The sequence below is a fragment of the Monopterus albus genome, unplaced genomic scaffold (assembly GCF_001952655.1).
Source record: "Monopterus albus unplaced genomic scaffold, M_albus_1.0 scaffold216.1, whole genome shotgun sequence".
In the NCBI taxonomy this organism is placed as follows: domain Eukaryota; kingdom Metazoa; phylum Chordata; class Actinopteri; order Synbranchiformes; family Synbranchidae; genus Monopterus; species Monopterus albus.
Window position 1 is genome coordinate 851,707 of NW_018128096.1, and position 23,445 is coordinate 875,151.

Genomic DNA, 23,445 nt, shown 5'->3' on the forward strand with positions numbered 1-23,445 from the left:
TTTCACAACCAGATTAAGACAAAAAAAATACAGTATAATACAGTGCCTTGCGAAAGTATTCGGCCCCCTTGAACTTTGCGACCTTTTGCCACATTTCAGGCTTCAAACATAAAGATATAAAACTGTAATTTTTTGTGAAGAATCAACAACAAGTGGGACACAATCATGAAGTGGAACGAAATTTATTGGATATGTCAAACTTTTTTAACAAATAAAAAAACTGAAAAATTGGGCGTGCAAAATTATTCAACCCCCTTAAGTTAATACGTTGTAGCGCCACCTTTTGCTGCGATTACAGCTGTAAGTCACTTGGGGTATGTCTCTATCAGTTTTGCACATCGAGAGACTGAAATTTTTGCCCATGCCTCCTTGCAAAACAGCTCGAGCTCAGTGAGGTTGGATGGAGAGCGTTTGTGAACAGCAGTTGTCAGTTCTTTCCACAGATTCTCGATTGGATTCAGGTCTGGACTTTGACTTGGCCATTCTAACACCTGGATATGTTTATTTGTGAACCATTCCATTGTAGATTTTGCTTTATGTTTTGGATCATTGTCTTGTTGGAAGACAAATCTCCGTCCCAGTCTCAGGTCTTTTGCAGACTCCATCAGGTTTCCTTCCAGAATGGTCCTGTATTTGGCTCCATCCATCTTCCCATCAATTTTAACCATCTTCCCGGTCCCTGCTGAAGAAAAGCAGGCCCAAAACATGATGCTGCCACCACCATGTTTGACAGTGGGGATGGTGTGTTCAGGGTGATGAGCTGTGTTGCTTTTACGCCAAACATAACGTTTTGCATTGTTGCCAAAAAGTTCGATTTTGGTTTCATCTGACCAGAGCACCTTCTTCCACATGTTTGGTGCGTCTCCCAGGTGGCTTGTGGCAAACTTTAAACGACACTTTTTATGGATATCTTTAAGAAATGGCTTTCTTCTTGCCACTCTTCCATAAAGGCCAGATTTGTGCAGTATACGACTGATTGTTGTCCTATGGACAGAGTCTCCCACCTCAGCTGTAGATCTCTGCAGTTCATCCAGAGTGATCATGGGCCTCTTGGCTGCATCTCTGATCAGTCTTCTCCTTGTATGAGCTGAAAGTTTAGAGGGACGGCCAGGTCTTGGTAGATTTGCAGTGGTCTGATACTCCTTCCATTTCAATATTATCACTTGCACAGTGCTCCTTGGGATGTTTAAAGCTTGGGAAATCTTTTTGTATCCAAATCCGGCTTTAAACTTCTCCACAACAGTATCTCGGACCTGCCTGGTGTGTTCCTTGTTCTTCATGATGCTCTCTGCGCTTTAAACAGACCTCTGAGACTATCACAGTGCAGGTGCATTTATACGGAGACTTGATTACACACAGGTGGATTCTATTTATCATCATTAGTCATTTAGGTCAACATTGGATCATTCAGAGATCCTCACTGAACTTCTGGAGAGAGTTTGCTGCACTGAAAGTAAAGGGGCTGAATAATTTTGCACGCCCAATTATTCAGTTTTTTATTTGTTAAAAAAGTTTGAAATATCCAATAAATTTCGTTCCACTTCATGATTGTGTCCCACTTGTTGTTGATTCTTCGCAAAAAATTACAGTTTTATATCTTTATGTTTGAAGCCTGAAATGTGGCAAAAGGTCGCAAAGTTCAAGGGGGCCGAATACTTTCGCAAGGCACTGTATATAAGATGTCATAGATCTATGGTGGAATATTCACAAGCTACCTAGAAGTAATTCAAATTAAATGCATATAGGCTAGTTAAAACTATCTCCCTCTAGCTGCAGCTTTAAATGTGATGTACACAATAATGCATCAGTAATTATAATACAATAATGTGATATACAGGAATGCGAAATGTGCCATTCTACATAATGAGTACTTTGCCTTTTAGTACTTCACACATATTTTGATGCTAATACTTTTGTACCTCACCTATGGCCATGAACTTTGGCTCATGACCGAAAGAATGAGATTGCGGATACAAGTGGCAGAAATGAGTTTCCTCCGGAGAGTGGCTGGGCGTGCGCTTAGTGATAAGGTGCGGAGCTCAGTCACCCGTGAGGAGCTCAGAGTAGTGCCACTGCTCCTCCACGTTGAGCAGAACCAATTGAGGTGGCTCAGGCACCTGTTTAGGATGCCCCCTGGACGTCTTCCTGGGGAGGTACTCCGGGCATGTCCCTCCAGGAGAAGGCCTCGGGCCAGACCCAGGACACATTGGAGAGACTATGTCTCATGGTTGGGGACATGAACGCCTTGGGGTTCCTCCTGAGGAGGTAGAGGAGGTGTGTGGGGAGAGGGAGTCTGGGGGGCTCTGCTCGGGCTACTGCCCCCGCGACCTGGCCTCGGATAAAGAGGATGAAGATGGATGGATGGATGGATGGATTTTTGTACTTTTACTTCAGTAAGATTCTGAATGCAGGACTTTAACTTATAGCATTTTTGCACTGTTGTATTGCTACTCTTACATGAGTAAAGGATCTGAGTACTTCTTCCACCACTGGTTCTAAATGTATTTTAAAGGGACCCCTAGGTAACTGTGATTATTGAGAAGTCCAGTAGTCTCCGGTGAGTGCAACCATGTTAGTCTGTCCCACTGCTTCCTCCACTTTAGCTTTCTTGTCTTCATACAAGTTGTGTATCTTGGTTACAGTGGTAGCTCTCTAAGGCAATTCATATGTACATTCTTTGGATGCGATGCAAATTATTTCAAGCAGTCCCTTGTTCTCAACAATGTTAATCAGCCTGCAAGCTGTAGCCAACCATTTAGCTATCGCTGTTGAAAGTTCGTTTCTTGTAGAGTTGTCCAGGCGTCTGAGTTATTGCAAATAACTTTGGCCTTGTCGAGGGAACCACCTGGCAGGGCTTTGAAGCTGAGCTTGCCATTCAAAAGACCTTTTACTCTACCCATTTCTGCTCATTTCTGCTGCTGCATTGCTTCCTGATTTCCCAAAATACAGGGAAGCCTTTCCCTTCCTGGCACAGTACAGCATGTTCTTTAACTTCAGTTTTGTATTAGTGTTCGCCATGTACCTAGTCTTATCTGGTGATGCTCTACTGTCATTTTGAATGGGTGGTAGGAATGATGTTGGCATCATTTACCCACTCTACAAAAGAAGGACCACACCTGTGTGGTGAGTCAGCCTGAGGCACAGGAACTATACATTGCTGGTGCCAGATGTGGAAGCATGTTCTTACTGAGTATGCTGTGGGCGCTGCTCACAAGAAGTACACAGAAACATCTCTATGACATTATTCTTTTTATCTGCTACATTTGTTTTGTGTTTACTTTGTACAGCATGACTGTTTTGGAGAGAAACTTGGGTCTCTCAGTTTGAGAAAAGAGTTTTTCACACAGCATTATATTTCAATTAACGCCGTTTGGTGAGCTGAAACAGTGGCCTGCCAAAGTCAAGCTGCAGGTTGGGGAAAAGTTCTATTCAGGGTGAAGAAAATGAAGGCAGATTGTGTTTGTTCTGTAGCTTGAATCCTAAAAACTGGATAAAATAATCTTGTTAAAAACAAAATCCTGTTTTGAATATGTTTATAAAAGCATTATAACTGCAATGATTAGTAGATTAATTGACAAAAATTAGTCAGCAATTAGTTTGATAATCATTTTGATAACTTCTTATGCAAAAATGCCACACATGTTGGCCCCATCATCTCAAATGTGAGAATTTGATGATGGTTTGGGTTTTAAACTTCTGACTGGACATGTGAAGATATAATCTTTGGATATGGGACATTTTATCAGTTTTTCCCCCACTATTTTCTTGGCAATTTAGATGTGAAATGATTCATTGAGAAAGCAATTAGAAAATGAATTGGTTATGAAAATAATAATTTGTTGTGGCCCTAAAAAAAGTTCTTATTCATAGTGACGTGTGGCAGTTTTGTACCTTTATGTGTGTGTGACATACTGACATTGGTGGTGTCTGTGTGTTGTTAGCGGCATCGTACACGGACAGCTCTGATGATGAGACATCTCCTCGGGACAAACAGCAGAAGAACTCCAAGGGCAACGGAGACTTCTGCATCAAAAACATCAAACAGGCCGACTTCGGACGCAGAGAGATTGAGATCGCCGAGCAAGGTAAACCAAAGAACTGTCTGCTCACTTTAAAAAGAAGAAACTTGAGGCTCAGCGGTTTACGGGGTAGTTGCAGGTTGGTAGCCAAATTTCCATCCAGATGTAGCAGAAATGTTTACCAAATTTCCAAAAAATTTGCAGAAGAAAAAAAAATCCACTTGGCCATTTAGTGGAAGTTGACATCACGAGTCCATTCAAAATGTGCTTTTACTGTATATGTATGTGTGTGTGTGTGTGTGTGTGTGTGTGTGTATATGGCATGGCACTGCCTTCTACAATGCTGGGAGGACAGACTGAATGTCCCCTGCCACTACAAGTGCAAACACAATCTAAAAATGAACACTCATTATTCCTGTCATTCCCTAATTACTTCACAGACGATAACAGAGAGCCTCAGCTGGAACCCTGCAGCCTACACACATACACACAATGTATGCTCAGCATTAGCAACTCTTTCAGCTTGTTGTCCTTAACTATCCAGCTGATTCCTGTTTGCGTGCGTGCGTGTTTCCTTGTCCTTTTTCAGAGATGCCTGCCCTGATGGCTCTGCGGAAGCGAGCCCAAGGAGAGAAACCCCTCGCTGGTGCCAAGGTGGTGGGCTGCACCCACATCACTGCCCAGACTGCTGTGAGTAGAAATACAAAAACACACACTCACTCACAGCCCAAACAGTGTTCATACACTGACACTTGGGCAGCTATACAAATTTAAGTCAAACTTGACACCTCTTTTTTTTGTGTGTGTGTGTCCTCAGGTGCTGATGGAGACTCTGTCAGCATTGGGAGCTCAGTGTAGATGGGCAGCCTGTAACATCTACTCCACCCAGAATGAAGTGGCAGCTGCCCTGGCAGAGGGAGGTTAGGCAACTTCATTTTCTGCCTCTGCCTGATTTTTTTCTGTTTCACTCATCTGCTGTGTATAAAAAACTTCCCGTCTCTTTCTAGGTTTCAATGTATTTGCATGGAAGGGTGAGTCAGAAGATGACTTCTGGTGGTGCATTGATCGCTGTGTCAACGTGGAAGGCTGGCAACCCAACATGGTAGCACACCTACATTCTAAATAAAATCTACTAAAGCACGAGAGAATTACCTTTCACTTATCAATCATACAGTCCCTGGTGAAAGCACATAAAGTCCATCGGCCATTTTCACCAGACTACTAGCCCTTTTTAAAAGCAATGGATCTATTTTTACTTGTTTCCTGACACTATGAACACTATTAACCACAGAAATAGGTTATTTAAATATTTTTATGGCATTAATCTTAAAAATATATTATGTACCTTTAGATATTTCTTTTGCTTGAATGTTAAATTAAAAAAACAACTGAATGGAAAATCACTTTTGTAGTCAAATAACACGTTTGAGACGTCTGTTTTCTCTCACTTCTACTCCCCATCTCTGATTGTCTGTCAGATCTTGGATGACGGTGGAGACCTCACCCACTGGATCTATAAAAAATACCCTAATATGTTCAAAAAGATCAAGGGCATTGTAGAGGAGAGCGTTACCGGTGTACACAGGTGGGACTTGCAACAAACCTACATTCTCATCCTTGTGGTTTTCCTAAATAGTATTTCTTGTAAAGTCTAAAATATCACAACAGATTAAAACTATTGATTATTTTAAATTAGAGTAAGAGAATGTACAAGTATATTTTCAGACTCTTACTGTACTTACACAGTTTCTGGTGTGGTAACAGTGCCATCTAGTGGTGAAAACATTGCCCATTAACTAATATTAAGAAACAAGTATGAAGTAGAATAATAGAATATTTATTCTTCATTAAATTCTAACTTATAAAACTGTCTAAAAAATGAGTTTCTTAATATTTATGAATGTTGGGTGTTTGATTTGTGTTTGCAGGTTGTACCAGCTGTCAAAGGCAGGAAAGCTGTGTGTCCCAGCCATGAACGTTAACGATTCAGTGACCAAGCAGAAGTTTGACAACCTCTACTGCTGCAGGGAGTCCATCTTAGACGGGTATGGAACAGTCTCTGCTTCAACCTTATTAGAGATTACAAAATTCTTGCCATTTGAACACTTAGTGTTGCAGGGCAATTACACCTGCTTCCTCTCTGCTTCACACAGCCTGAATAAGTACAGTATTAGGCTGGCAGTGAAATAACTGTTTTGTCTCCTTAGCCTGAAGAGGACCACTGATGTTATGTTTGGGGGCAAACAGGTGGTGGTGTGTGGATATGGAGAGGTAAGACTGACGTGCTCACACAGGTGTACACACAATGCTTGATTAATGAAGCTGTCTCCTCTTTCCTGAAATGCAAGTCACGTGAAATCACATCCAGATTAAAATCTATCAACTTTTGTTGCCTCCCTTTTAAGTGATCTAAGCAACTAGGGACAGGGATGGTCACATACAGTTTAGTATTCAACATTTTTTGTATTCAAAATGTTGTCTTGAAATTCATTAATACAGAACAGATCAACAGAGAACTTTGTGCACATTCTCAGGCCAGCTGTGTGTTGAAAGCTTTTGTAAGAAAATGATTATTTCAGCTGCAGCTAACAGTCATTTTCAGTATGGACAGATTTGCCGATTATTTTTCTGGATCAATTGTTTCATTTATAAAATGTCAAAAAATAATAAAAATGCCCAATACAGTTTCCTAAGGGTTTAGTCATCATATTACTTCTATTGTCTGAAGATATTCAGTTTACTATCACATAAGTCAAAGAAAGCATAAAATTCTAACAAATGAGAAGCTGTGACTCGGAGATGTTTGGCATTTTTGCTTGGAAAATGACGAGCAATTATCAAAATACAGTAGTTATTGATCATCTTAGTGATTAATAGTTTAATTGTTGCATCTCTAGATTATTTGTACCATGCCAGGGTGCATAGTTTCCTGTCCTCTGGTCCTGGTCCAAATTAATAGATAAGTAAGCATTTCAAACCCGATCCACTTCTACTTGAATTGTTTCGGCAAATTTTACGGACACCTTACACAACAGTAAATAAAAATTCTGCATTATTAGGATGGGTTACTCTAGTTTAAATCAAGCTCCAGACAGTGGCAGTGTATCATGCATTTTTCTTTCCTTTGGACCAAATCTGGAAGACCTACTTGAGCCCCACATGCAGTCGTTCATTTTCACCCTTGGCATTGACTGTCTAGCCACTGACCCACACAACAGGTGTCGGGTGACATTATGATTTTTCCTTTGATTATGTGTATTTATTGTCCTGTATGTTAATGTCCTTATCTACATCAGGTTGGAAAAGGCTGTTCTGCTGCCCTCAAAGCAATGGGCTCCATTGTTTATGTCACAGAGATCGACCCCATCTGTGCTTTGCAGGCCTGGTGAGATTCCACTTGTTAATTTTCTTATTGCTCACTGCTGATGCTGACATAGCCTTAGTCTTACACTCTTTATTTTCCTTTTCCCAACCACAGCATGGACGGCTTCCGGCTGGTGAAGCTGAACGAAGTCATCAGACAAGTAGACATTGTCATCACCTGCACAGGTTGGTTCTGCCTCTTCCTCGCTCTATTTTTCTGTCTCTATCCAGGAGAATCCCTTTTTCAGTTCTAGCTGGTAAACTTGACATTTATAAATAATTCAGCATCATAATCACTGCTTTGCTGACTAAATCGCCTCATAACAGTTGTACAGGGATTTGTCCTGTTGGCTTTTGTGTGGGACATAATCCACAGCTAAGTGTGTATAAATAAAGCAGGTGTTACACAGGGGGGATAGAAGCCTCTATTCTTCACATTTGGAAAGACAGAAAACCGATTTTTATCTTATCTTGTCACTGTCCCTTCAGGGTAACAACACAAATATTCAGTCAGTGCCATCAGTTTGCAACGGTTCCCAGGGAGTTTTCCTGAACACTTAACTGGAGCCCAGAATTACTCATCTGTCTTCATTAGCTTACACTGCTGGCTGTCTTTAGGAGGAAAGTGCAGTTAAACAGAAAAGATAATAAAAACGATAATAAGGTAGTAGAAGATACTTGATATTTGAGAAAGATTTTCCCTAATAAAATGTCTAAGCGCTATGAAATAAATAAAGCATTTGCACTAATTAGTTCATGTAATTTCATAAAGGTCTGATCATTGGAGCCCTTGCAGCAAAATTCAGAATGCATATGTTTGATTCTTAGCAAATTAATAATGCTGCAGTAGAGATTTATGGTCAGAATAAGTTATAAGGTAATATTAAATCAAAAATATCTTTTAAAGCCAGAGTGATAATTGCTATAATGAAATCCCACAGTTAAATAAATTATGAAATTTAAATGTTTTTTGTGGATTAGTGCTGTTAATAACATTAGTATTATATTTTTGTTTCATCTGCATGTTTCAGATGTGTAAAAATATATCTTGAGATATATAAAATCAATATAAAGAGTTGTTTTTGTTATAGATTTTTGCTCATTTTTATCAAAATATCTGATAGTCTTCATTTAAGATGTCTTAGAGGCATGTACAGAGCCATAAAAATGTACTATGCTGATAGGTGGAACACTCAAACAAAATTTCATTTTCATATTTAATTAATTATGGTTAAGTACTGAGATAAGAACAAATAATCAAGTATGGTGAAGTCCACAGTTCTACACTGGGTTTTTGAACTGAATTTAGGTTTGTCTGCCTGGTAGTATTAATGATCTCCACAGATTAACAAAATATTTCTTTACAACACATCATCTTGCTCTTTGTTCATTTGACCCTATCTTTTTCCTTTTCACCCTTTTCCCCCTGCTCCAGGCAATAAGAACGTAGTGGTGAGAGAGTATCTCGACCGCATGAAGAACGGCTGCATTGTCTGCAATATGGGACACTCCAACACTGAGATCGATGTGGTCAGTTACCAGCTAGCACAAACTCTAAATGCATGTTTATATTTGTTTCATTTGGTTTTTAAAAGGCGTGTTAAAACAATACAAGTGAGAGTGTCTAGTTTAGTTCAAACAAGCAATTCTTTTAGAGGAGCCCAAAACCAAGAGACATTATCAAATGCCAGAGCGTAACAAAAACTGGTGATTCAGAAACAGACCGTTTTTGGTGTGACAGCATGTAGAATGTCTGTAAAGCTTGACCCTCAGCAGTGATTGTTTCATGTTGTCATGATAGCTGGTTGCTATTGAAAGGCTTGATCCATAACCTGCCATAGTGGTCAAAATTAGGCTAGTGCCATTGAACCATATATGAGTCTTCAAGAAAGTAGAGCAGTTCTTATCCTCAGGTAGCTGATAACTTGGGGTTTTAAAACTACTTTGCATGCAGTATTTTACTTCTGCTGATACAACTTAGACTTTTTAGGCTTGAATTCACTCCAAGCTTAATTTTGAAATAAACCTAAAGGCAGTAGCTGAATTACATTAGGCTTTTAGATTATGCCCTCATGCAATGTCTTTATTAAGGGCAACCAGTAATAAGAAGCACAAAGATATGGGTTGTGGTGCTATGACTGTGTTCCTCTTACCACAAAATGGTAAGACAGAAGTGCTAGAAATGGGAAAAAAATACAAGAGCGGCGATGGATTTTTTTTCTTTTTTTAAGACAGCAATCAGTGGTTATGAAGGAAGTGGTTTAGACATAACAGGAAGTTGTGACTCATTTCTTAAAGTACTTCAGTCCTGGAAAAGACCAAGCATATTTAGTCAACTCTGGCCATGATGATAGATGCGTAACTGTTCCCAAGAGAAATAGGAAGATGAGAGAAAAGACTACCAAAAACAAATCATTTCTCATGCTGTTTTGTTTGTCTTGTAGGCAAGCCTGCGCACTCCTGAACTGACCTGGGAGAGGGTGCGCTCTCAGGTAGACCACATCATCTGGCCTGATGGCAAGAGGATAGTGCTCCTGGCTGAGGTACACACACAAAGGCACACACACCTACCCAAAGGTAGGTGTGTTTTAACACGCCTCAATTTCAAATTTGAAATTGGGTATTGAGACTATTATTCAAATACTCAGAAATGAATTGTAGGTTCACACTCGGTATTTTCAAATCTAAGCAACAAATTAAGACTGTTGAAAATCTAACATTTTGAGGGCGCATATAGGCACATATGCACACACACAGCTACAGTATGTATATATGCATTATTAATGCATATACATTAAGAGTTTGTGTGTGTGTGATGAGCTGTGACAGAATGAGAGCTGACACCCATGTCCCTGCTGATGTTTGATCTGCAGAAGGTTTTACCACCATCAGTATCACAGCTCCTCCATCCTCACCTTCCCTGCCTCCAGATCTCATGCTGTTCCAGAAGTCCTGAACCCAAATAGTTCTTCCAGAAATGTCACTTATTACAAATATCGCATTAATAAAGAATATCTGAAATGAAGAGAATTTTGATAGGTTTTTTTTTACAATTTAAAAGTAATCTTTAATAGAAAACCTGACAAGAGGATCAATTTTTTTTATTGCTCTTTGTTTTACAATGCGAAAATATATACTTGACGTACTGGACTTCACTGATAACCAGAGTGACAGGTCCTAGCTATAGAAGTTCTTTGTGCACAGAATAGTCAAAACGACTCAGTGAGAGAACAAAGAATAAAGCTTCGTCCATAATTAAAGCACACATCCTTTTTAGAGTGTGGGAGTAATGGGACAAAATAAAGGTATTAATTAACAGTTTAACAGTTTTAATTCTGTTTTCATCATGCAACAATAATAGACTTTCTCTGTGCCTCCACCTTTTAGCTGCAGTGTTTTAGTTTTACATATGACCTCATTTCCTAAATTCACTCACTGCAATGCAGCATCCCATACAGCAACAGTTCAGAGAAAAACAAATGTGTGGATATTAACACTTCTTTAAGTATATGATGACGCACCACATTAACTCTCAAAGAAGATGAGGAGAAATGAACTTGTTAGTCTTAAAAGCATAAGTTGTGATTTTAAATGCCATGTGTTACTCTTCAAAAACTCTTAACTGGGATTATGGTGGTTTTACACTGTACATCAGGAATCAGAGTTAAGAGCCAGTGTGTTTTCTCTTATATACTTTAACCTTGTATCTCTTTCTTCCCCTCCAGGGTCGTTTGCTGAACCTCAGCTGTTCCACTGTGCCCACTTTTGTTCTCTCCATCACTGCCACCACCCAGGTGAACCACACTGGAATAAATTGTCCCATTTATGTCACTGTACATGACCAGTTTTGTTTTTACTTGAAGTTTTGTGCATTGCTCTCACTTTTTTTATTTGAGAAAGAGGCACAGAAACAAGAAGTTGTGGTTGTGAGTAAATAATGTGTGTGTCTCTGTCCAGGCTCTGGCTTTGATAGAGCTGTACAATGCCCCTGAGGGACGCTACAAACAGGATGTTTACCTGCTACCTAAGAAGATGGGTAAGATGTATGAGTTTAAATGTGTTAATGGAATAAAACTTGAAAGAAGAAAAACAACTTGTACTACAATACAAAAAAAATTTAAATACAAATACAAATATAAATGGCAGATCCCAGGCTGAAGGGACCTTGTTTGGCCCTTAAGTAGCCACCAAGCAGGGAGATGAACAGGAAGTGAATACACAATTTGTTTTTGCCCCAACAGAGAGTCTGGGGACATGTTGCATTTATCTCTGTAGACAGTACAGTCTGTCTCCTCTGTTCAGTTCAGAGTTGTCTCCCAGGCTAGCCAGTCATTCACAGTAGAAAAGGTCCTGTGTGTCTGCGCACATATTTGTCTGCCAGCGGTGCCTGTCATATTTCTTAGCGTTCTGTTGGTGGACAAGAGAAACACGCACACATAGTCAAGAAAAACTGAGCCAAATGTAGGTCATCCTGTCAGTAAGTGCTACCACAGTGCACACAGACAGAAAGATGATTGAAAGAAGGAATGAGGGGAATGACTGAGATGAAAAAAGAAGGATGAGAAGAGGAAAGCTAAAGTGGAGAAAGAAGGTGACAGAAGACAATATTTGTTGCAGAGGAAGAAAGACGATGAGAGATGGTAAATCCCAGTGCCTCTCTGCTACTCCACTTCCTTGTCTCATTTCAGTGATTAATCAACTGCAGATGACTGGTGAATGCTAACATGCTATTCCTCTCTTTTGCCTCCAGATGAATATGTGGCCAGCCTTCATCTCCCTACATTTGATGCACATCTTACAGAACTGACTGAAGAGCAGGCCAAGTATCTGGGCTTGAACAAGAACGGGCCTTTTAAGCCAAACTACTATAGGTATGAAAATAATTTGGATATTCAACAGATGTTCCTATAAACCAAAAAAGACCTATGGGATTGGGTTTTGATAGTATTTTCATTTAATATAAATCCTGCATCAGTTTTTTAATGACTACCATCCTAACTAGTGTGCTTTGTTTTTCTCTTTAAGGTATTAAACCAGTGCTGAGGCTGTACTGAGGAAATACCAATACTTCGAGAATCGCACAGATGTGTAGAGGGAGAGGAGAGGTATGATAAGGAGGACAGAAAGAAGGATGAACTGAAGGATTGACAGAATAGTCAACACACCTGCATTATATATCTTTTGGGGGGCTTTCTCTGCACTTATGGCAGTAATTTTATTTATACACACTTGACAACAGTAACATTAATTCTATGGAGCTGCTCCTGCCATTTGCCGATACCTGGCGTTGTCTTGTGGGAGGTGTTTGACTTCCCTTACTTTCATGTTTCACAACCGTTATCTCTTTTCTCTCATTCGTGTGTTAAGCTGTATGTAAGCCCTCCATCCTCCCTTCCCATTGCCAGATCTTTTAATTGTTTAAATATTAAAGATGGTATTATTGGCGCTAAATGATATATACTCTATATAAAAAAAATGATTAAAAAAATGTGTGTGAATGATGACGTTATTTGAAGATTTAGTGATTTAAATTTTTTCCTGTCTTTTTTTGTTGTCTTTTCTACTGGTGATTATATTTTTGTTTTCTCTTGTGTAATATTTGCAAGACTGGGGTTATACATGGTGGGAGGGGGTTAGGCAGGGTCTCAGGGTCCAATCATATCATGTCCTTTATTTGATGTCATGGAGATTCACCATTGTGTCTGTTTTTAAACATTTTTTTATTATGCCTTCTCCCCCTTCAGATCAGCCTGCTTCTTTCTTGGCTTTCAGCTGCTCACATAGCACTAGTGTTGACATAATGAAAAGTATTGCAAACTAGTCCTTTACCAACAATGACTGTACTGTATTAAAAGCATGATAAGTTAGCAGATCATTATGAGATCATTATGAAGGGTGTAATGTATATTTAGATATTTAAATAAAAAAAAATCTCTCCTGTGGCATCTAATATAACTTTTGAGAGAAAATCAATTTGTCATAAAGATAAGCAATCAAAAGTTCTAATGAAAGTATAATAAATGTACTTAAACCTTCATTTTTTTAATACTGTGACAAAAACGTATACCAAATGTGCAGCAAGTAGTTTTCAGTCCAGTACTTGCGCATATTTCTTTGATCAGGTTGTCCTTGAAAGGTATGGTGCTGTCTAGATTTACTGTACTTACCATACACAACACAACTCTTTGGTACTCACAAGTCAGGACATAAAAACAGTCATGTTTTATCTTGTTTCCATCCAAGAAACTTCTTACAAATGCGTGTGCATTTGCTTTTAAAGGTAATTTCGACCTTTTCCCACCTGAGTCATTCACCTTTCCAGTATAACGAGCTGCACAGTCATCCCCAGCTGGCCAGATGGTGGAAGTTAGAAAGTCCTAACAGGCATCTAGGCTGACAGCCAATTGCACCCCGTCGCTAGACCGGCTCTGCACCAGAACCAATCAGATTCTCTGCTAGCCTGCTGGGAAATGACGCCAGCTCTTTTTTTCACAGACTGGGATGGCAGTAATTCATTATCATTATCCAGGTCTTAAAATGTACTGTATGTGGAAAATACATTTAATCATTTTACATATTTAAACTGGCAGACATGGCACAGAAACTTTACCAGCTAAATAAATACTCAAGATACATACACTTGCAAAATTCATGCTTTTTTTGTGTGTGAATATATCATTAATGTAAATAATATTTAATACCAGGAATACTTTGACATTTTATTAAGTATGGCTATTCACTGTCTTGCTGCAAAGTTAAGAGGATCAGAACCACTTTGTTTGTTAAATATGCTTAGCTTAGCATAAAAACTTGAAATAGAGAAAAAGGTTCACCTGGGTCTGTCCAGTAACAAAATCAGCATCACCTGGCCTTTATGCTAAATTAAGGTAACCAGCTGCTGGCACCAGTGGCACAGTATTTAGCATAAATTCATTAGTGGTATACATTTTTGATCTAATTCTCAACAAGAAGAAATGTATTTCCCAAAATATCAAACTATTTGGTTTAAAATTTCTAGGTGTCTGTGCACCTCTCAGATAAACTTCTTACTCTACGTCCATATGCCACAAAGTAAGGACAAGATCTTGTACTGTGTCATAGCCCATGCAACCTCACCGTCACACTATTCCCTGAAGATGTCTGTGCATTTCTCTCCTTGTGCTGTTGAGAAAGTAGTGTGACCTGTTGTCAGCATCCAGTAGTTCTTAAAGCTGTCTTAAGTCTTTTCCCCCTTTTGTAAGGTGTGAATGTGTGCATTAAAGAGTATTTGAACTCTTGAGAGAAAACAGAGGTGATTATAGCTGATGTGTGTGTGGCTCTCTGTCTTTATTTGTACATATCCTTTTTTTTTTGTAGTCCATGGTTACTTTAACACCTGTCTCAGGATCGTAGCCTGTGCATTAGTTGGAGAAACCTTTGTTTTTGTTTTTGTTTTTTTTTTTGGTCAGTCATAAACTGACAACACATGGGTGGGTGGGGGGAGACACCAGCATCATATATGTATATACATATTATATACAAATATGACAACCTTTAAAAAGTATAGGAAGGTAAAAGAAAAGTCAACTTATGTATTTGTTGTTGTAAATCCTCATTGCAAACTGGCAAAATTCTCAAACATGTTTTAAGTTATTGAATAACAAAAAAAACCCCTGTGTTTAAATATTACAAGTGATCATAGTAGATGAGCAATAAACAATACATTCTATAATCTTAATGAATAAAGATTTTAAAAAAAATTGTAACAATTTTGTGTGCACTTCCTTGATTTCTACAAACATTTGACTGGGAAAAAACCCTCTTTTCCAGATCACAATCACCGACTTTATGCAAGTCCCAGTTTGTTTTTGTTTTGCGTCATTTGACTTACCTCAATAACTTTTCAGCATATAAATGTTACTTTATACAGAGGCATATTTCCATGGACCCCCTGACCTCTTGTGCCCAGAAGGCCTGTTCCTGGTAGACCCATCCAGTAATCCATCCCATGAGTGTAATATTACCTTTCTAGCATAGTTTTCGCAGGTTAACATTAATTTACAGACCATGACTGAAGATTAACTCAGGAATTTCTATTTCCATTTGTAGCCTACATCTTTCATTTTTGTGAATGCTTTATATAGAGTGACATCTTTAGAATTACAAGGATTTTCAACCCTGGCTCCTGTTTTGTTAGGAGATGAATTAGTCCTTCAGCACATCCATCCATCAGCCCTCTACATTAGTACAACGACCTTGTAGCACCACTCAGTTTTTACTTTCATGTGTTCAGCTGAGCCTCCTCTCTGCTGTCATGACTCTCTAACCCCGCCCTTTCGGGGCACACAGGGACTGCGAATAAAGCAGAGTAGGCAGGGGAAGTAGCAGCAGCAGCAGCAGCAGCAGGAGGAGGGGGAGGAGAAGGAGGAAGAGGAGATCTTCAACTTGGGATCAGGAGTCGGTGCAGTCTCAGTTCTCCACCGGACCGGTATGCACTATCCGCATAGGAGGAAGTGAGTCGCGCCGACTGTAAAAGATGCAGGCGGAGGAAATGGAGGTACCTGTCATTAATAACCTTAACGATAACGGCGATAGACAGAGGCCGAAAGGGAAAGATGTGTTCAAGGATCAGCAGAAGGAGTCGGAGGTAAATGTGTACAGTCAAATACCATAGTATGGGAGCGCAGTGAGCGTGCGCGTGTGTCCTTGTGTGTGTTGTTGCTGGGGAGCTTTCAGAGCAGCTGAGTGTCCTTTCCATGCAGTGAGTCGCTATCTTGGTTCGAAAGCATGCAGTCAGACCCCGAAGTGTTATTTTGGCAAGCGGCTCCTATAAATAACCCAGCAGTAGTCCTACAGTGGTGCTCGACATGGAGACATGGGGAAATGTGACTGCTGCTGTCAGGACCACGCCATCACTACTAAACATATATGACTGTCACACTGATTTAATATTTATGGATTTTATTGCGGTTTCTGAGTAGTTTAATTATAATAGTCTACTCCCATTCCTCATTGTTTTTACTTCAATGGTTTAGATTGTGCCATTTAATGAATCGATTAATTGACAAAAATCAAATCAGTTTAATTTGGCAGTTTAATTTATTAAGCATAGTAAACATTGGCTGGTCATGGTTTCACAAAGGCAAATAGCAATTCATACTTTATCATTATGAATTGCTTACTTTGAGTCAGACAAATTAAGGCATTTTAGAACTGTTAACTTGATGTTGATGGCCATTTGTTATTATTTTAAACATGTTTTGGGGTAAAAGGTTAAGCTCTTTATCATTACATCATATAACTATAATCTTCTTCTTCCACTGTTCCCGTTAGGGTTCGCCACAGCGAATCATCTGTTTACACCTAACTCTATCCTCTGCATCCTCTACGCTCACACCAATTAACTTCATGTCCTCTTTTAGCACATCCATATATCTCCTCTTTGGCCTTCCTCTTGACCTCTTGCCTGGCAGCTCCATCTCCAACATCCTTCTACCAATATAACCACTATCCCTCCTCTGCACATGTCTAAAACATCTCAATCTGGCCTCTCTGACCTTGTCCCCAAAACAGCCGACCTGAGCTGTCCCTCTGATGTGCTCATTCCTAATCCTGTCCATCCTGGTCACTCCTAAAGAGAACCTCAACATCCTCATCTCTGCTACCTCCATCTCTGCCTCTTGTCTTTTCCTCACTGCTACAGTCTCTAACCCATACAGCATAGCTGGTCTCACTACTGTCTTGTACACCTTTCCTTGGATTCTTGCTGACACTCTTCTGTCACACAACACTCCTGACACCTTTCTCCACCCACTCCAACCCGCCTGCACTCGCCTCTTCCCCTCTTTCCTACACTCCCCATCACACTGGACTGTTGACCCCAAATACTTAAACTCCTGCACCTTCTTGACCTCAGCCCCCTGTAACCTCACTGTTCCACTTCCCTCCCTCTCGTTCATACACATTTATTCTGTCTTACCACGACTGACTTTAATTCCTCTTCTTTCCAGAGCAGACCTCCACCATTCCAGGTGTTCCTCCACCTGCTCTCTGCTCTCACTAAAGATCACAATGTCATCCGCAAACATCATTATCCACAGAGATTCCTGTCTGACCTCATCTGTCAACCTGTCCATCACCATAGCAAACAAGAAGGGACTCAAAGCCGATCCTTGATGTAGCCCCACCTCCACCTTGAACTCCTTTGTCTGACCTACAGCACATCTCACTACTGCCGTACTCCTCTCATACATATCCTGGACTACTCTGATGCACTTCTCTACCACTCCTGACATCCTCATACAGTACACCTCTCCTCCATTCCTCAGGCATCTTCTCACTCTCTAAAATCCTGTTGAACAAACTAGATAGAAACTCCACTGCTGTCTCTCCTAGACACTTCCACACCTCTACAGGTATGTCATCTGGACCAACAGCCTTTCCACTCTTCATTCTCCTCAGAGCCTTCCTCACCTCATCCTTTCTAATCTTTGCTACTTCCTGCTTTACACGATTCACCTCTTCCCCCCCTTCTTTCCCTCTCATTTTCCTCATTCATCAGTTCCTCAAAATACTCCTTCCATCGTCTCTGCACTCTCTCCTCACTTATTAGCGTCTTTCCATCTGTCTTTAATCACCCTTATCTGTTGTACATCCGTCCCATCTCTTCCTTTTTCAACTTCCACCACTTGGTCTTCTTTTCTGTCTTTCCTCTCCTCTTCTTCCTGACCACCAGAGTCATCCTACACACCACCATCCGATGCTGTCTTGCTACACTTTCTCCTACCACCACTTTGCAGTCACTAATCTCTCTCAGATTGCCTCGTCTACATAGAATGTAGTCTACCTGTGTACTTTGTCCTCCACTTTTCTATGTAACTCTATGTTCCTCCCTCTTCTGGAAATAGGTGTTAACTACAGCCATTTCCATCCTCTTAGCAAAGTCCACCACCATCTGTCCTTCTAGGTTCCTTCCCTTAACACCAAACCTGCCCATCACCTCCTCATCACCTTTGTTCCCCTCACCAACGTGCCCATTGAAATATGCCCCAATCACCACTCTCTCCCCTCTCCATCACCTCATCTAACTCACTCCAAAATCTCTCCTTCTCTTCTAACTCACACCCTACTTGTGGAGCATAACCACTGACTACATTCAACATTACCCCTTCAATTTCCAACTTCAAACTGATCACCCTGTCTGACACTCTTTTCACCTCTAAAACATTCCTCACCAGCTCCTCCTTCAGGAACTCCTTCTTCAGGATCACTCCTACACCATTTCTCTTCCTATCCATACCATAATAAAACAGTTTATCATATAACTATATAAAAAATATAATAGCCTACATTTAGTAATAATGGTCTGCAACCCAGCATATTTTTAAGCTACTGTTTTGATGTTTTATTTTCAGTAACACAGTCAATGTGTGTGTGTGTTTGAATGAGAACATTTAATTCCATTGGGGGAATTGGAACATATTCATTTCCAACATTGAATGACATGAACATGGATACTGAAAGCTGTAAACATTAAAGCCGTATGTTGATTCTTTTCCTCCCTGGAACTGGGATCCAGTGTCAGCCTGTCTGTGGGGTGAAGTTCCCCCAGTCACTAGGCTAAATCTCCTTCTCTTACATACATAACACTCTGTTCAGCTTTTCACGTCTTTTAGGCTACATGCCCATACATATACCAAAGACCTTGATCTTAGCCTTATTGTAACTATGATTTTGTTGTAACTCATTCTGAACTATCTGGTTTGTATGGCTGCATGCTTTTTATTATGCGGTATTGTCTTGCCTTTAGAGAGTTGTGAGAAAACTGTGCTATGAGAAAAGTGTTTGTTTCCCAGAACTGAGAATGGGGAGTTTTTTGTGAGCTTGTGTATTTGTCTCACTGAGGTATATGTATGGCTGTACACTGTGAGGACCAGTTTGAGTTTTATACCATGGACCATTTTTTCAGTCTGGACACTGACATACCAACATTGCCATCCCTAAAGTTATGCTGCTGTCTTTTTTTTCTTTCTTAAAAAAGTAATATTTTGGACATTTAAGTTTGTGAACAAACTGTGAATTTGTGTATTTGCATACTACCATTGTGCATGTTCACAGGGAACTTTATGTGTGCACTGGTCTCGTGGGGACAGGCTAATTACAGTCTCAGGCTGAGAGAGATCTTCACAGGCTAATCACAGTCTCAGGCTGAGAGAGATCTTCACAGTAGCTGCTTTACAGTAGCTAATCTTCTCTGTAACGGGGACCATTTCAGCTACTACACCCTTTCCAAATTTCTTTTTCTGGTGCTGCATCATTTATTGCTTCACTGGAGCATTTGTTAGGGAGAGCCTCCTGTCCACTGATTACAGCAGTGGCTGTGTGCATCCACAGAGAAAACCTGCAATTGAGTAACTCTGGATAAAAGGATCTGAGAAACAACTAATCACAGCTACCCAGAGATCCAGCAGCCAATCAGACCTTGAAAATGTACACAGTGAGGCAAAACTGTGACAGAGCCTGAAGAGTGTGTGCGCATGTGATGTGTTGAGTTGAAGTGTATGTGTGTGTGACTCCCTAACTAAGAAGTGGTAGGTGTTGCAAAATGTGAATAGCCTGCAGTATGTTTGAGCATCTGTTTGTGGGTGTCAGAACATCTGAGTGGCTGAGCTCAGTGTGCTACTCTAATATTTGCATATGTGTGTTTTGTTCCTGTTCTCAGAGCTCCATGGAGTCTCCCAACCTGGAGTTTGAGTATGGAGACACAGACACACTCACAGCTGAGCTTTCAGGTAAGACTGCCCACCTGCTAATCTCAAGAAATATTTCTAAACCTGTTTTTCTCATGAACACATTTTCTTGTGCACAGCCTTATTTCGAAACAAACTTTCAGTAGCCTTTATATGTTTTTTCCCCCATATCAAACTGAGTTCAACTTGCTGCTAAAATCATGGTTGTTATACGTATGCAATGCAAAGTTCCTACAATAATACCTTTGTTTTCCAGTTGGCGCTTCTTTAGTTGCTTTGTTATTCATAAAAACAAGACAAGTAGCTAACAGACTGCTGAAGGCACAGAGCAAAATCTTTTGTTTGTGACATGTTTTATAGACATACAGTAGGATGCACTGAATAACTAATGTAATGAGAAATCATAAACACTGATTATATATTCAGAACTACTGAATTGTTCCAGCACCTGTTTATTTGGTATCATCTCATTTGTGACTTGGTTTATAAATGCCATAAATCACAGAAGAGCAGAATTTAATGATGCTAATAATTGTTTGCTCTTTGTTTTCTTCTTTCAAGTATAACATTTAGATTCCTGTCCTCTCCAGCACCAATTTTTTGGAGAAATGTTAAGCATTGATTTACAGTCAAATTGATTACCCTCCTAGATGGCGGTTGGCAAGTGGCAGCTTATTTGCTTTAGTCACCTTGGCAAAAACACACAGACAGACAGTCACAGCAGCTTTCCAGTGACAGCTCCTCGGGTCGAGGAATGACAACTGTTCTCAGGCCAGAAGGAGATGCACAAAAATGTGATGAATTGTTTGTGCACAAGGAGACAGGAGCTCTAGAGTTTGTCTGTTTGCATTCTGTTCTATTCTTTTCCTGTTCTGAAATTTTCTAAATGTTCTGTCCTATAATATACATCCGGATCAACTTGCTGGCTGATTCAATCACCCCGTCATATTCATCTGCTAGTCTCTAATTATTTGCTGTCCTATTTTGCTGTGTCCACAGAACTCTACAGTTACACAGAGGAGCCAGAGTTTGCCTTGAACAGAGACTACTTTGAGGAAGACTTTAAGAGCCATGGTACAGAGTGTGTGTGAGAGTATGAGAGAGATTATGCTTTTTTACACACCCCTTAATGTGTTCATATTACCTGAAGGATACCAAATGTATCATTCTCCTCTCTATCACTGGCTCACAAGAAGAGTGAGTCAATTCTGAGCTGTCTATCACACAAGTACATACTCTGCAAAGATCCTACATTGCTGTGCCATATCAAACACACAGCAGTCTATAGCTAGTAGACTGGAGTTGCTGCTGTTTATCACAGAGACCTTGATGGCTTCTCCAACAGTGTGTTTGCTGTTGACTGACAGAGCAACACTTGAGTTCTTTTGTGTAGCTCTGAATGTCCCTGTTGGTTCCAGTTTACAGCTTGACAGCAGTGTCCTTAAGTAAAGTACTGAAGATTAACTACACATACAGTACTTTTTTGCTTTCTCAAGATCGTACACACTTGATAAAAAGCCTATTAAAGAGAATTACAAGTGAACTGAATACATTACAGACTAAACATTACAGACTAAACCATTTTGCCTCTTTAGTTCCCTGTGCATTTCTCAGCTTCAGAATAAAAGCTGTAAAAGCAATCTGCTCTGCTGCTGCTGCCTCAGAAGTATAACACAAGCCAGAGCTGCTCTTCAGTCTGTAGTTGTGGTTGTTTTAGGTGGACCAGTATCAGATGAGGCTGACCACTCACATCATATGTTGTTCACACAGTGAATATCCCTACAGATATCAGTGCCCATCCTAACAATGCTTGGTTACCAAGAACAAAGTGGCTTTTCCAACATGAACCTTGATAGTCTGACAAGAGATTTTATGTGGTATTTTTTTATTTGATATGCTAAATGTATTAAATTATGATGGTTGTCTGTGTTAAATTATTTTGTTGTCAGGAAATATTTGCTCATTTGAAGCAGTATATTCAAAAGAAATTATTAAATTATTATTATTATTAATCATTAATAATGTAATATTATTTTTAAAATTTTGGTTGCTTGAAATTACAATATATATATTTGACATATTTTTTAGTTGACAGACCAGACATTTAGAGAACCACATATGTATTTTTTATCTGACATAACTATTCAGTCATCAAAGTCTCAAGTCACTGTGGCACACATTGTAAACAAAAGAACATCTATTTGGATCAGAAAAAGGGTGAGACAAGTGCTGTCCTCTGTCACCTCCTCTCCAAGCCAAACGATAATGAAAAGCAGGATTAAAGTAGAGAAATGCATTTCCTGTCGAAAATGTGTGTGGATGCTGATATGCTGAAGAATTGTCCTGAGAATGCCTGAAATCAATTGCTGAAACAGCTGAAGGATGAGAAGAAATGGCTGAAGTTCTTTGTTGAATATGCTGAAGGATGAGATGCCATAAATGCTAAGGAATGTCATTGAAGAGCTGAACATTTTGATACCTGAATGACTTTTCTAGCTGAAAATATGCTGAACTTATTAAGATGTGAAAATATTCCCTAACTCTATCCGCGGCATCCTCTACTCTCACCCCAATTAACTTAATGTCCTCTTTTAGCACATCCATATATCTTCTCTTTGGCCTTCCTCTAGACCTCTTGCCTGGCAGCTCCATCTCCAACATCCTTCTAGCAATATAACCACTATCCCTCCTCTGCACATGTCCAAACCATCTCAATCTGGCCTCTCTCACCTTGTCCACAAAACAGCCAGCCTGAACTTCCAGTTGATACACCACCAAGATGGCTGTGTTGTAGAGGAGCCCCAAAGGAACCAGAGAAAGTAAAGATAACCCCCCTTGAATTGAAGTTAGAACAGGAAAAACCAATAGCAATAGAGTTTAAAATCAAGAGGGGGTGAGAAATACGCCAGAATATACTCTCGGCGATGAACTGTAAGTAAACGAATTAACTCGGAGAGAAAAGTTGGATAACCGGCGCTAGCACTAGCTACCACTGGATAAAGCTAATCACCCTAAGACACGGCTATATAAAAGCAACGACAGTACGACACATTGGAAAGTATCTTGAGCGGGGAGAATATGGCAGACTATGACAAACTTGCCGAGTTGCGTGAAGTGCTTTTGCAAGAAATAAGAGGCTTTCGCCAAGAAAACGAGCAGATGGAAGGCATCAGGGAGGGGTTTGCAAAGGTGAACGGCAGACTGGATGAAGCTGAAGGTAGAATAGAGAAAGCGGCGGAGAGGATGCAGAATACGGAGGATGCGGTGACTGAACTTGTGAAGCTACACATTAAGTTGGAGGACAAGTTAACGGAGTTGGAGAGTCGTTCTAGAAG

At 40.0% G+C, this 23,445-nt stretch overlaps 2 protein-coding genes across 6 annotated transcripts in view; both read left to right on the plus strand.

Moving 5' to 3' along the window:
• The window catches only part of ahcyl2b (adenosylhomocysteinase like 2b), a 59,273-nt gene extending 44,202 nt beyond the window's left edge, over positions 1-15,071 (plus strand). For both annotated transcript variants that reach the window (XM_020619190.1, XM_020619191.1), the window contains exons 3-17: positions 3,942-4,085; positions 4,609-4,709; positions 4,837-4,939; positions 5,027-5,121; positions 5,498-5,604; positions 5,948-6,064; positions 6,227-6,290; positions 7,316-7,404; positions 7,498-7,568; positions 8,818-8,912; positions 9,827-9,925; positions 11,108-11,176; positions 11,340-11,418; positions 12,133-12,253; positions 12,408-15,071. In XM_020619190.1, coding sequence (XP_020474846.1) covers positions 3,942-4,085; positions 4,609-4,709; positions 4,837-4,939; positions 5,027-5,121; positions 5,498-5,604; positions 5,948-6,064; positions 6,227-6,290; positions 7,316-7,404; positions 7,498-7,568; positions 8,818-8,912; positions 9,827-9,925; positions 11,108-11,176; positions 11,340-11,418; positions 12,133-12,253; positions 12,408-12,414 — 1,361 coding nt within the window. In that variant the 3' untranslated portion in view covers positions 12,415-15,071. The remainder of the gene's footprint in view (positions 1-3,941; positions 4,086-4,608; positions 4,710-4,836; positions 4,940-5,026; positions 5,122-5,497; positions 5,605-5,947; positions 6,065-6,226; positions 6,291-7,315; positions 7,405-7,497; positions 7,569-8,817; positions 8,913-9,826; positions 9,926-11,107; positions 11,177-11,339; positions 11,419-12,132; positions 12,254-12,407) is intronic.
• A 644-nt stretch (positions 15,072-15,715) lies between these two features.
• Positions 15,716-23,445, plus strand: part of strip2 (striatin interacting protein 2) — a 29,202-nt gene continuing 21,472 nt past the window's right edge. For 2 of the 4 annotated variants that reach the window (XM_020619184.1, XM_020619185.1), the window contains exons 1-3: positions 15,716-16,008; positions 20,083-20,152; positions 21,110-21,184. In XM_020619184.1, the coding sequence (XP_020474840.1) occupies positions 15,898-16,008; positions 20,083-20,152; positions 21,110-21,184 (256 nt within the window). In that variant the 5' untranslated portion in view covers positions 15,716-15,897. The remainder of the gene's footprint in view (positions 16,009-20,082; positions 20,153-21,109; positions 21,185-23,445) is intronic. The other 2 variants (XM_020619187.1, XM_020619186.1) reach the window with 2 other exon arrangements.